This window comes from Schistocerca americana, chromosome X (genome assembly GCF_021461395.2).
Source record: "Schistocerca americana isolate TAMUIC-IGC-003095 chromosome X, iqSchAmer2.1, whole genome shotgun sequence".
Taxonomy (NCBI): domain Eukaryota; kingdom Metazoa; phylum Arthropoda; class Insecta; order Orthoptera; family Acrididae; genus Schistocerca; species Schistocerca americana.
The window spans coordinates 625,117,933-625,132,574 of NC_060130.1; the positions used below are offsets into that span (position 1 = coordinate 625,117,933).

Here is a 14,642-nt window from a genome sequence, read left to right on the forward strand (position 1 = left end):
GTTGCCATTTCTGCCTCCCATGTCAGTACCTGTCCTGGCCTCAAGGGGCATTCCTGCTGCTGGGGCAGACTCACATACCTTGGGAATGTTGTTCCAACTGCCTCTCCACTTGGGTATTGACCTCCAGCACCTACTACTGGACCTTCCATCATGCTTCGTTGCCACCAACACTTCTGCCATCAGCACTTTCAGATCCTTCAATACTGACACACCCAACAAAGTGACCAGTGCCCTCACTGCCAGCACAGTTCCACATCATGGAACTGAATGCTGAGATGCAACCACTGCCCTTATCACCTGTCTTCTCTTCTGATCCTGCGTGGGGGAGCAGACGTCACGCATGTGAATGTCCATGCCACTTCCACCCAAATTCACTGGTTCCAGGCTGGAATATTCTTCCGTCACCACTGCCACCTCTTGTTGGATCTGCCGCAGAAGCCATGGATGTTTCAACTGTCATCCGACACCTGCATTGGTGGAGCACCCTTTCCCCAAGAAGGGAGGCATGCTATACCCCTGTATGTAATACTTTTTATGCACTGTGGCCCATGCCACTGGCATGCTGCACTTTGAATATTCTGCCACTGGCATCTGTGTGAGCCAGCCACCAGAGGCCACCTTTGTTAGGCCACATGACTTGTGCACATGGCACAGCACCTGCCACACTGTCTACCAGAAGCCTCCTCTTCACTAATGCAGTTCAGGTGGCACTCATTTTCATATTGTGTTCCTAGTCATTGTCAGCAGCTGCTTGTATCAGTAACTGGATTGTTTCTATGTTTGTGTCTATGTCCTCAACTGTTGTTAGATTGAATGTAGAAGAAGGGTAAACTTTTGTTAACTGTGGCCATGCTGTTGTTTGTGTCTTACTGTACGATACACATTCACATATGGAACAAGGGACAAATTAGTCTACATATGTTTCAAAATACACCTTAACCTCTCTTAACTTATTCTCACGATCATCCAGGGTTACTGTGTCAACACTGATGCCACATTGGATGGTGGACACAGCTTGCACTGGTAGCACCAGCCAGTAACCCATACCGAAATACAGTATTAGGACTAACTACTAATCCATAGAAAAATCCAGTTCTGTTTTGGACTAATAGCACTAACTAAATCAGTAGGAGTAAATTTAGAACCGTTGTAGTACCTAGTGTTATTGAAATGTATGAGGATGCTGTAATGAATAAAAATTCTGTCCTCCAGACAACTGGAAGAAGGCATAAGCATCCTCTCTTCTGAAGGCATCACTTCTGGCCCTGTCTTGGGAACTGGAGTAGTGTCCTATGTCTGCTTGGGCCATCTTAAGATGCATTTTCTTTCCACTCATAAGCCAGATCCCTCATGTGGGTTAGACTAGTTAAAGATAATTTTTTCATGATGTGAGCCCATGATGAGGACACCCTAGAACATCAAGAAATAAGTTAAAAATGGTTCAAATGGCTCTGAGCACTATGGGACTTAACATCTATGGTCATCAGTCCCCTAGAACTTAGAACTACTTAAACCTAACTAACCTAAGGACAGCACACAACACCCAGCCATCACGAGGCAGAGAAAATCCCTGACCCTGCCGGGAATCGAACCTGGGAACCCGTGCGTGGGAAGCGAGAACGCTACCGCACGACCACGAGATGCGGGCAAGAAATAAGTTAATCACACTTTGGGTTGATAACCTTCTTCTCACTTACAGCTTCTTACCACTAATCACAATCAATACCTTCACCTTGACAGCTGTTACCCATTTGATGCCAATAAATGACTACCCAATAATGCATCATTTGCAGTGAGAATTAGTCCCCCTCACAGTATGCTGATGGTTTTTTGGGGCATTCTGAGACTGTAACTTTCCTCCTAATAGGGCATTTGTTTATTTATGTATAAGTAGTATAGTACTAATTAGTATACAATAATATGCTATAAATATTATAGTATGGTATTTATTTAGGTAGAAATGAATAAATAAATAAAACAAATAAATAAATACTTTCATAGTCATTTGAAAAAATGAATGTACCATGCAATATCTCCAGCCAAATTGTATATTCATTTAAAACATGTTATCCTATCACTTATTACCATCCAGAGCTGGAACAATCAAATCTAATTTACTGTCAGGACTTTCACTACCTCTCATCTTGTTTTGAAATGACAAATATCCTCCCAAAAATCCTTCACAACACTCCCAAATTGGTATTCTATCTCCCATCCAACTGTGACAGTATCCCTGTCGGTCCTTAAATGCCTTCTTGTACCCAGCCCCCTGTCTGCTTTGTCAGATTCCTGTGTATGACACACTTGAAAGACCTGTACAATACATCCACCCACTGCCACCTGTACCATCCGTGCCATGTTATTTATTATCACGTCAAAGGCAGAGCCACATGTAAAACCAATCACATAATATATCAGTTTTACTGCAACCACTGCAAACACCTTGTTAGGTTGGTGCATAAGTTTATAATATTTTTGTTTTGTTTGTCAGTATTCCAGTTGCTATGGGTTTATTTATTGATTCTCAATTTTTTATTTGTAGCTCACTTTTGCTCTCTGGTTTATATAATATCATTTTGTCAGTTGGAGATAGTGAGTGGAACTGTGGATGCTAGAAAATCGAGTGATATTTAGAGAAATCAGAACATTTCCAACATATTCTTCTGTATGAGTTCAGTGTAAGGGTGATAGCAGTGGAGGCAACCAGAAACATTTGCGTCATGTATGGGGATAATGTCAATGAACTCAGAATGGCAAGAAAATGCTCATTTTAAGGAGGATTGTTTTGACATTAGTGATTTTCCACATTCAGGAAGACCTACGAAGTTTGATGAAGATCATTTAAACACATTAATCCACAATTATCCTCATCAGTGTATTTTAGATCTGGTAAATGTGATGAACTGTGATCATTTCACCATCATGTGGCATTTTCATGCAATGGGGTAGTTTCAAATTTGGGTGTATGGATACTGTGTGCCCATACAAAGACCTGTGTGCATTCACAAAAGATAATGTTATGCACCTGGAGGAACAGCGACACTGTGGTGTACTACAAATTGCTTTCCCAAGTTGTAACTGTCACTGCTGTTCTTTATTGTCAACAACTGAGACATCTTACAGATGCAATCCAAGAACAATGATGAGAAAGACTGTGTAAAAGTTATGCTGCTCCATGATAATGCCCTCCCTCATTCTACTAGACTGACAAAAATACTACACAGGAATTGGATTTGGAAGTCATCCCACACAAACCTTATTCACTTGATCTTGCATTCTCAGATTTTCACCTTTTTCACTCTCTATCAAACAGCCTTCAAGGAACTTCCTTTTCAGATAAAAATGCACTCTGAATATGGCTTGACAAGTTCTTCATCTCAAACCATGTTATTTCTACAGTCACAGAGTCAAAAACTTAGCATTGGCAGACTGTTGTAAATAGTGAAGGAGAATATATTATTAATGACTAAAGTCTCTGTTATGTGTATCTGTTGTGTTTGTTAAACTTATGGAAAAATGCTATGAATTTATGCACGAACCCAATACATGGGTGATACCACTAAGACATTTTAATCTACATGAATGCTTACCACAAAACAGAGAGCAAAGACCAATGACGTTGTCCTGTTTTGCAAACCCAAGCCATTTGATCCCAACTTTCCTAAATTGTACAGGTAGGAGTCTTACCTGCAAAGTATCCTTTGTTTCCATAAACCTGTGTTCAATATCCTTTAGGCACTCTCCTCTACTCACACATTCCCACTTTACCTGCTCCTCTATTCATATGGGATTTCACCCTATTGTCCCCACCTCAGTCTTGACTCTTCCTCTTCCTGTTCCGTATACCTTTTACCCCATTCCAGCTCCCACCATGAAACCTTTCCTATCTCTTTCTCCTACTCTGTTTTTTCTCCTATACTTTGCCCTCATTTTTTCATGCTATATATCTTCCAGCACATTTGTCCTCTAACTTGCTGCTGCATGCAGTTATACATTCCACCCCAGTGTGACTCTTCCTAACACCATTTGTCCCACTTCCAAATCCATGCTGTCCTTCCATTTCCTCACCTGCAATACCTTTATAGATACGGACTTTTCCCAGTCAGACAGGACCATTTAGAAGTAACAGTGTGTGTGTGTGTGTGTGTGTGTGTGTGTGTGTGTGTGTGTGTGTGTGTGTTTGTTTGTGTTTATGTGTGTGTGTGTATGAGCCATGAATAAGGATGGTATCCAAAACCTAAGCATTTTCTGCCTCTTTTTTTATCTGCCTATGTACTTTTTAGTGCCTCCTATAATAAGTAGCAATTTATCCTCTATCCATGTGGTCTTCACCCAGGAATTTATAATTTTAAAATTATACAGCTGTAAAATAAACTTTGCAAATAATACTGGTTTATTTCTTAAGAAAAATTCAGTTTGTGAGATACAGACACAGAATAATCTTTTCTGTCAGTAGAGTGGTTAAATGTTTGTGATGAAGCTACATTTGGCAAAAAATAAACATTGTCATCTGGCTTTAGTTAAAACCTCTGAGTTAGAGGCAGTGTTCAATGCATAAACTGTTCCGTGATTTTTGTCTCTGACTGCAGGAGACATCTTTGAAGATAAAATGGCAACTCAAAGGCTCTATGGACCCCCAAATTTATAAAGCTCCATAGAGGACATCTCAGTTTGTCACATGATACTGAATATTTGATTGTCTCTGGTGGGCAATATTATTCTTGATTAAAAGCAATTGATTATCACACACACTTGTGTAGAGATGTCATAGAGATTTATGAACACCATGACAATTTTAACAGAAAAGAAGGGAAAGTTATGTTCGATAAACTATGGATGCTGATTTTAAGCCATCAGAATGATGATCGATTGCTTTTAATTGAGAATGATGAAGCCAGCCAGAGATAATCACACATTCAGGATTATGTAAGAATTGTAGTGCTGTCTATACAGCTCTATAAATTTTGGGGACCCCTCATGTCTTTGGTGCAGTTGCCATTTTATTTCCAAAAATGTCTTCTGCAGTTGAAGAAGAAACATCAAGGGATAGTTTTATGTATTGACCATCGTCTCTCAGCCCAGAAATTTTAACTGAAGTAAACACTGGCATGAAATCCTGTATTGTATGATTCCCAACTGATTTTTCATTAGTTATTATGAAGTAGACTCTAACACCACTATAGCACAGGATTTACCTTGTAAGAAATTTTACATTTTCCCAACTTCAGTCATAGTCCATTATACACCATGAACACATGAGAATACTCAAAATAGCTACATTGTTATTTGACTCAAAGTTAAAATCATGCATATGTTTTAGTGGAGCCTACCATAGAAGATGCTGGTGAGCATCCAATTGTAATTACATTTGGACAACCTATTGAATTTAAATGTGAAGCACATAGAGGAATACCTGCACCAACTATTACATGGTACAAGGATGGTAAAATTTTGGATGATAAACAGGCACATCGGGAAAATGTGTCATTACATTCAAATGGCTCTCTGATAATACCAAATGTCAGCCATGAACATGAGGGAACCTATGAATGCAAAGCACAAAATGCTGTAGGAACTGCAGCTAAAAGTTTTCTAGTCACAGTGAATGGTAAGACAATATAAGGCTCTCCTGTCTTTATATTTGTATAGATTAAGCAGTAGAATTCATGTAAAGCTGAGAAACAAAAAGAAATTTTTTATAGCTGAAGTTGTTTAATTATAATTTCATTGTTTTGAAATACACTGAAAATACTGTAATGCAGCCCTGGCTGGAATAATTCAAAATATATTTTCTGGTGATTTTCAGAACCACCCAGTTTCAAATCAGGTGATCATCTAGAACAAAATGTTAATTTGGGTGAAGAGCTTATTCTCCATTGTGAACCTGAAGGTGATCCAAAGCCTGTGATATCATGGAAGAAAGAAAGAATGCCTTTACAAGAAAGTAAAGACATGTAAGTTTGAGAACAGAAAGTTCTTGGTGGAATGTAAATAATGGAAGCAATAAAGTTAACTTTTTACTTTGCAGTTGACATGTTGGGAGGATGGTAGGCACGTAACCAAGCTATGGTTTCAGATGATACCTTTCTTCAGACTAGTACAGAATACACCCATAAACACACACACACACACACACAGACTTGCATGGCTACATTGTCCCAGCTGACTACATTACACTGGAAGTGCAGCTCGGTCAAATTGTTACCGTATGTCCATTCCTTACAAATGTGTAACTTTGATTTATGTGGCAAGTGACAATGATGACCAAAGGCAAATATGTATGCCATATTTACCTGAATGTAAGATACCCTGAACATAAGATGACCCCCCATTTTTAAAAGGCTCCTTGAGAAAAATATATTTTTAACATATTGTGACTAATCAAAAATACAAACTATTTTTTTGACGAAGTATCTACTAAAAAGTTTACATTATATAGATTCTCAACTTATGGTATTTATTGATTTTGAACATTTTGCTAATAGTAGGAGAAATAACATAAACACAAAGAAATCGTTTATATTAATTTTCAGACCAGTTTCTTTTCTACCTCCTTTGCTTACTAACCCTCTACTCTGCAGGATCACTATTTTTAATCATAATCATCATCATCATAATAGCACAGCTATGAAATATGTATCTTGGTTGTCACAAATATTTATATTTACATTGAATTTAGAACTTTTTTAAAGGTGAAAAATAGAATGGAAGTTTTTGATATACAGCAGATATAACCTCTTGCACTGGTAGTTAAAACCAGTAATAACAAAAGGTAAAACAATAAATAAACATTTGAAACTTGATGCTGAAATGCTGATATTTGAAAGAAGCATTATCCTGTCACTAAGAACTGGAAGGACTCACAATGTAATAGAGAGTCTCTTTTTGAATGTAAAAGGATGGCTGGTGAGGAAGATAGGAATATGGTGGTATAAAGATAGAAGACTGTTGCATAACAGTGATGGGGTAGGAGTGGCTGTTGGGACAGAAGAAGAGGTGAAGTAGAGGGGGAAATTGTTGACACTATTAGTTTTTGATAAAAGGGGGATGAGGAAAGAAAGGCTGATGGCGAAAAAGGGGAGGGGAAAGAAATGTGGGGAGGGGAAAGAGAGGAAGCCCTGATGAGATGGAATGAGTGGGGTAGACTTGTAGCTGGCAGGATGGGTAAATGTCAGGGCAGAGTTCACAACATGAGAGGGTAAGATGATTGAAGTTTATTTGGGAGAGTATGTGGAGGATGTGTAGGTGTAGAGTTGGTGGAATGTGTTGGTAAAGGTGGGGCAGCGTATGAGGATTGGACAGTAGAGGGGAAACAATGGTGCTATTGGAGTTGAGTTTGCAAATGGTGTAAATTCTACATCTAGATTTACATAGATGTACTACTACTAATCATTTCCTTTCCTGTTACACACACGAGTAGAGCAAGGGAAAAATAGCTGTATATATGTCTCTGTATATGCCCTAATTTCTTGTATCTTATCTTCATGGTCCTTACGCATAATGTATGTTGGCTGCAGTAGAATCATTCAGCAGTCAGCTTCAAATGCCAGTCCTCTACATTTTCTCAATAGTGTTCTCAAAAAAAAAAGAAAATTGCCTTCCCTCCAGGATTTCCATTTGAGTTCCCAAAGCATCTTCATAACACCTACATATTGTTTGAACCTACCGGTAACAAATCTAGCAACCTGCCTCTGAATTGCTTCAATGTCTTCCTTTAGTGTGACCTGGTATGAATCCTAAACATTGAAGCAGTACTCAAGAATAGGTCACACCAGCAGGTGAACCATTCTTTCCTAAAATTCTCCCATTAAAGCAGTCAACAATTTGTCTTCCCTGCCATAGTTCTCACATGCTGGTTCCATCTCATATTGCTTTGCAACCTTACGCCCAGATATTTAAACTACTTGACAGAGTCAAGCAGGACACTAGCAATACTGTATCTGAACATTACAGGTTTGATCTTCCTACTCATCCACATTAACTTACATTTTTCCACATTTAAGGCTAGCTGCCATTCATCACCCCAACCGGAAATTTGGTCTAAGTCCCCTTGTATCTTCCTACAAGCACTCAATTTCAACACATTACCATACAGTATATAGAAAACAACAGCAGTTCTGTCACACTTCCCTAGGGCACTTCTGCTGATACCCTTGTCTCTGGTGAACACTCGCTGGCAAGGACAACATACTGGTTTCCATTATTTAAGAAGTCTATGAGCCACTTACATGTCTGTGAACTTATTCCATATGCACGTATTTTTGTTAACAGCCTGCAATGGGGCACTGTGTAAAATGCTTTCCGAAAATCTAGAAATATACAACCTGCCTGTTGCCCTTCATGTGATTCCCAGTATGTCATGTTGTCATGTCCTGATACTGGTTAGAGGAATGACAGGGGGTTAAGGAAGGATGATGACTTGGATCAGTGCCAAACACTGTCACAGGACACCTACAAGAGATGCAGATTCTGGGACTCAATGGGATGCTTGTAGCAGGAGACTCATGGACTTCAGGGGTCTGGTTAGCACTATTTATTTGTGACCAGACTAACTACTACACTGAAGGCTAATTTTAAACATTAGAAAAAGCAAAGAACACAACTGGTTGCACAACAGAAGTCAGTGTCTGAAGCCACGGGGGAGGTGCTAACAGAAGTAGCAAACTCTAGCAGCATGATAAGTACAAACTTGGGAGTAGTACTCCAAGTGAGGAAAACAGACATGTCGGATCTTCCCAAGGCTGGCAATGAGTGGCATGGAGTCAGCGCCCTAGGGAACTGACTGAGAATCCCTTCTGAATACAAGACCACAGTTCTTTGAAGAATTGTGGAGGCACACCATTTTTCCCTTCCTATAGTTGACCCACCAATCCACTGGCACTTAACAAGCTCTGGCCTATCTGGTGAGTTGTTCTGCACCTCCAGGGTGCCTCTGGCCAACCACATTTAGATTCCTCTCCTACTCCTACTTGGTAGGTAGGAATGCTTCTGGATTCTACATTAACAAACTCCAAGTTTGGTATCAACAGCATTCAGCTGAAAGCTAAACGTCACTGTCACTCCTATCACGGCCAGCAAAAACAGTGTTTTACATCACTTGGCTCCACCCTCCACCCTTGTGTGGGTGGGGTCTGCTGTAGAAGCACTCTAACCTGCGTAAACCCACAGTTCTTAGGAGCAGGTATCAAGCTTGCTGCCTTTTCCAAGACATGTCTTTTTGTGGCCACCTTCTACAGTGACACCTTATGACAGTGTCTAGATGGTGGATAGAGTTAACAGTTAATTCTCTGAAGTGAAACTTCTCCCCTGGGACAGCTGAGCAGAGCTTATGCAATTTGCCCAGCTCTAGTGTTACTATTTATCTCCGGTAACCTAAATGCTACCACTTTTGGCTGCTCTCTGCATTGTGTCTCTGATTTCCTAGCTTGGAGTGTCCTTAATGGCTCCAAATAGCCTAACATGTAATAACATACAAGTCATTATGTCATCAATATATGGCAATGTGAAAAAAGGGAAAGCTGAGTTTTGCACAAATGATGCTTTCTAGAACCATACTGGTTCATCCACATAAGCTTCTCAGTCTCAACAAAGTTTGTTATACAAGGGTTATTCCAAAAGTAAGGTCCGATCGGTCGCGAAATGGAAACGACTATGAAAATCCGATAAAGCTTTGCACAGATGTGTTGGGTAGTGTCTCTAGTATAACCCCAGTTAGCATCACATCGCTCTTCTCATTTCTGAGCTCGCAGTGAGTGCGTAAAGATGTCTAGAAAATAGTGTCTGCCGCCAAGTACGACATTCTGCAGGGGCAATGAAGATGCTCCTGCATCGTTTTCAAATGGAAATGTTAGATTACCCACAATACAGTCCGCAATTGTCTCCCCCTGAGTTTCATCTCTGGTCACATGAACTGCTGTCTTTGACGACAACATTTTGACACAGACAACGAGGTGTAGGCCAGCGTGGAGAATTGGCGGAAAGCACTGGCGGCTGCCTTCTATGATGAGGCTATTGAAAAGTTGGTACAACGCTATGACAAAAGTCTAAGTCAGAACGGCGACTACATAGAGAAGTAGCTGAAAGGTGTAGCTAATTGTTACAAGTAAAACATTTCTGATGTTCACTGTGGTTTCAATTTGGCAATCAATCGGACCTTACTTTTGGAATAACCCTCGTATTAGAACTGAGAATATGTTCAAGGATTCTGCAGCAAACCAGAGTTAGGAAGATTGCTCTGTACTTTTGTGGGTCTGTTCTTTTGCCCTCCTTATATACTGGGGTCATCTGTGCCTTTTTCCAATTGCTTGGTACTTTGTGCTGTGCGAGATATTCATGATAAGTGCAAGCTAGCTAAGGAGCCAGCGCCTTAAAGTATTCTTTGTAAAATCAAACTGGGATTCCATTTGGATCTGGTGATTTATTTATTTTCAAATCTTTCAGTTGTTTCTCTATGCTAGGGATGCTTATTACTACGTCATCCATGCAGGAGTCTGTACGAAGGCCAAATGACAGTATGTTTGTGAGATTCTCTTGTGCGAACAATTTCTTGAATAAGAAATTTTAAACTTCAGCTTTCATTTTGCTATCTTCAACTACACCAGACTGTTATGGTGACTGAATGGAAGTCTGAGACCTGCTTAGTGATTTTACATAAGACCAGAATTTCCTTAGGTTCTCAGCCAGATCTTTTGCTAAGGTGAGACAGTGATAGTTTTTGTATGCTTCACACTTAGATCTTTTTTCAGATGCCCAAATCTCTACTAATCTTTGTTTGTCACCATTTGTGAATTCCCTTTGAAAGCGAGAGTGCAACAGCCTCTGCTTCCTCAGTATCCCCTGAATTTAATTATTAAACTGCGGTGGATCTCTTCCATCCTTTATCCACTTACTAGGCACATAACTACACAGACCTCAATTTACAATCTGCTTGTACTTTGCCCATAATTCCTCTAAATACATCTTAATGGAACTAACTGATGCCAGTTCACTGTATAAGTGAGATGCTAATAACTGGTCATCTGCTCTATCTATCAGAAACAGTCTCCTAACCTTCTTGACTGATTTATTAACTTTTGTAATCATCGTTGCTATAATGACATCATGATCACTAATCTCATTTTGTATACTGACATTGTTGAAAAGGTCCAGTCTTTTTATAGCTACAAGCTCTAAGATATTTCCATTGAGTTTGGGCTGCCAAGCTAGCTTCGAAAGACAGTTTTCAGAAAACATGTTAAAAACTATTTCACATGGCTGTCTGTCTGTCTGTATCCCCTGCAATGAACCATAGAAATCCCAGTCTATACTTGGTAGGTAAAAGTCGCCTCCAACTAGTATTACATGAGCTGGGTATTTATGCTCTGTTGACTCTAGGCTTTCTTTGAATGACACTGGAACTGTCATAGCAGAATTGGGTGGCTGGTAAAAACACCCAACAATTAACTCGGTTTCACCTACCTGGAGGGCAGTAAATTCAGGAACTTTATTATAAATATTTCGACAGTTAACTGATAAAATTATTACAGTCAAAGGGTCTTTATTCTGAACGCCATTTTACTTGCCTTGCTGTGTACTGACTGGCAAGTGTTCATCAGAGCACCTTAAACTACTGCCTAGCTTAAAAAACCCTCATGCCCACTCCATAAGTACTCTGCTACCTGAGTAGCCACTTCCTTTGTGTGGTGCACCCTGACCTACCAAGGGGAATCCTACAAATCCCCACACAATAACACAAGCCTAGAAATCTGCAGCCAAGACCATCACAGATTTGATGAAGCCTTTGGTTGAGACCCTCCACTCGGCTCCAATCCAAAGGATCCTGATCAAGTCTGGGAACAGTGCTGAACATTGTGAGCTCTGCTTGCACCCCACACACAAGGTCAGCGATCTTCACTACCTCCACCAGCTGCCTGTATGAACTGAGGATCGCCTCAGAACCCAAGCGACAGGTGTCATTGTTGCCGTCATGACCCACAACATGCAGACGACTGCACTCTGCATGCTAAATAGCCACAGGCAAGGCCTCCTTCACATTTCAGATGAGGCCCTCTGGCAGACATACCAAGTGCACATTGGCTTTCTTTCTGGCCCTGAATGCTATTTGCAATAAACACCTGCCCCCTTGCTCCTGTTCGGACCCTCCTGAAGGAGCAGTCACCCATCCACTCAAAGCGTGAATGGGCAAGGCCAGGTGTCCAAATGAGCAACTACTGAACTACTGACTGATGAGTTTACAATTACAAAAATGTGAGATTATACCTCTTAAACAGAAAAACATGCATGAAATTTAATAAACATACTATGACAAAAATCACAAAAAAATGTAAATGTCATGTGACTAGGGCCTCCTGTCGGGTAGACCATTCACCAGGTGCAAGTCTTTCAATTTGACACCAATTCAGAGACTTGTGCTTTGATGGGGTTGAAATGATAATGATTAGGACAACACAACACCCAGTCCTTGAGCGGAGAAAATCTCTGGCCCAGCTGGGAATTGAACGTTGGCCCTTAGGACTGACATTCTGTCGTGCTGACCACTCAGCTACCGAGGGCGGACACAAAAAACACAGAAAAGGATGAACACTTACATTGCCTCCCTGTAGTTGTGCATCAGCTGAGAGCTGGAGGTGTTAAATGTGAGTGAGGAGAGGTGGTAATTTTATGAGTTGGTAAAGGATCTTTGTGGGAGAAGTGGAGTGCTTGGTGTCCCAGGATCTGTCGGGACTGATAGAACCTGTGAGGGGCAAAGATCCATGCAACATTCACATAGCAAAGAACTGGTCTGATCAAGGTTTTATAGGTGTGGAGGACAATGAAGGGGTGCAATCCTCAAGTCCAGCCAGTTTGTAGTTTTAGTTTATTGTGTGCTTCGCGTTGGATAGGTTAGTAGGTGAGATTTCCACATTATTTGCCTGTTGAAGGTTAGTCCAAGGTATTTTATGGCATTAGCTGGATAGGACAGTCATAAATGGTGAGGTTGAAGTCATGGAGATGGAGGGTGTGGGTAATGCTCCTATAATTATTGCCTTGGAAGGGTTAATTTTAAGAAGCCATGGGTTACACCAGGAGGTTAACTGATTGAGGTGGATTTGGAGGGATCATTGGGATTTGTGGAGTATACATAGAGGGCAAGGAAAGTGGTGTCATCAGCGTATTGAAGGAGGTGGGCTGGAGGAGGTGGTTTGGACATACTGGTGGGTAAAGAGATAAAGGAGAGGAAAAGAACAGAACCTTGGGGCACTTCTGCAGTGGGGTGGAAGGTACAGTTACTGATGTTGTTAATGACATAGGATGTCTGATTAGCGAGAAAGGATGAAATAAGGCACACATAGTTGATTGGAAGTGCATAATTCTGAAGTTTAAAAAGAATACCGGAATGCCGTATGCAGTTGTATGCTTTCTCTAGGTCAAGGGAGACAAAATTGGCAGATTTATGAATGTTGAGCTGTTGGGTTAGGAGATGGGTGAGGTTTAGGAGTTGATCATCAGCAGATACGGAGGGATGGAAGCCACACTGGGTAATAGGAACCAGATGTTGTTGGTGCAGATGTTGGTGGATGCATTAGGAGTAGATGGGTGCAAAAACCTTGCTAAACACAGAGATGGAGTGGTACAAGGAAGTGTCAGTGGGGGGTTTGTTCAGTTTGAGGAAAATTAAGATTTTGGAGGTTTTCCACAGGTTGGGATAGCAGCCTGTGGGGATGATAGTGGCATACAGTGTTGCGAGAATGATGAGAAAGGAGAGAGAGCATTGTTTGAAGTGTCAATATGTAATACAGTCATGACCAGGGGATGTGTTGTTTCCTGTGAAGTATTTGTTTTATGTCCTGTGCTGTGACAGAGGTGCTTCATTCTTTTTCTGGTATGTTGTTCTAGTACCAGAATTGGGATCCAGTGGTGGGACTGAGTAGTCTGTGCATTCGTTGACAATAGGGAATTGGGAATAGTCAATGTGGGGATCATCACGGGTGGAGACGATGTTCTACATCTACATCCATACTCCACAAGCCACCTGACGGTGTGCGGCGGAGGGTACCTTGAGTACCTCTATTGGTTCTCCCTTCTATTCCAGTCTCGTATTGTTCGTGAAAAGAAGGATTGTCGGTATGCCTCTGTGTGGGCTCTAATCTCTCTGATTTTATCCTCATGGTGTCTTCGCGAGATATACGTAGGAGGGAGCAATATACTGCTTGACTCTTCGGTGAAGGTATGTTCTTGAAACTTTAACAAAAGCCCGTACCGAGCTACTGAGCATCTCTCCTGCAGAGTCTTCCACTGGAGTTTATTTATTATCTCCGTAATGCTTTCGCAATTACTAAATGATCCTGTAACGAAGCGCGCTGCTCTCCGTTGGATCTTCTCTATCTCTTCTATCAACCCTATCTGGTACGGATCCCACACTGCTGAGCAGTATTCAAGCAGTGGGCAAACAAGCGTACTGTAACCTACTTCCTTTGTTTTCAGTTTGCATTTCCTTAGGATTCTTCCAATGAATCTCAGTCTGGCATCTGCTTTACCGACGATCAACTTTATATGATCATTCCATTTTAAATCACTCCTAATGTGTACTCCCAGATAATTTATGGAATTAACTGCTTCCAGTTGCTGACCTGCTATTTTGTAGCTAAATGATAAGGGATCTA

The 14,642-nt window shown here is 40.8% G+C and overlaps 1 protein-coding gene across 1 annotated transcript in view; it reads left to right on the forward strand.

The window, feature by feature from the left end:
• Positions 1 to 14,642, forward strand: part of LOC124555753 (hemicentin-1-like) — an 817,128-nt gene that overhangs the window by 326,947 nt on the left and 475,539 nt on the right. The window contains exons 18-19 of the mRNA XM_047129776.1: positions 5,321 to 5,608; positions 5,807 to 5,954. Coding sequence (XP_046985732.1) covers positions 5,321 to 5,608; positions 5,807 to 5,954 — 436 coding nt within the window. The remainder of the gene's footprint in view (positions 1 to 5,320; positions 5,609 to 5,806; positions 5,955 to 14,642) is intronic.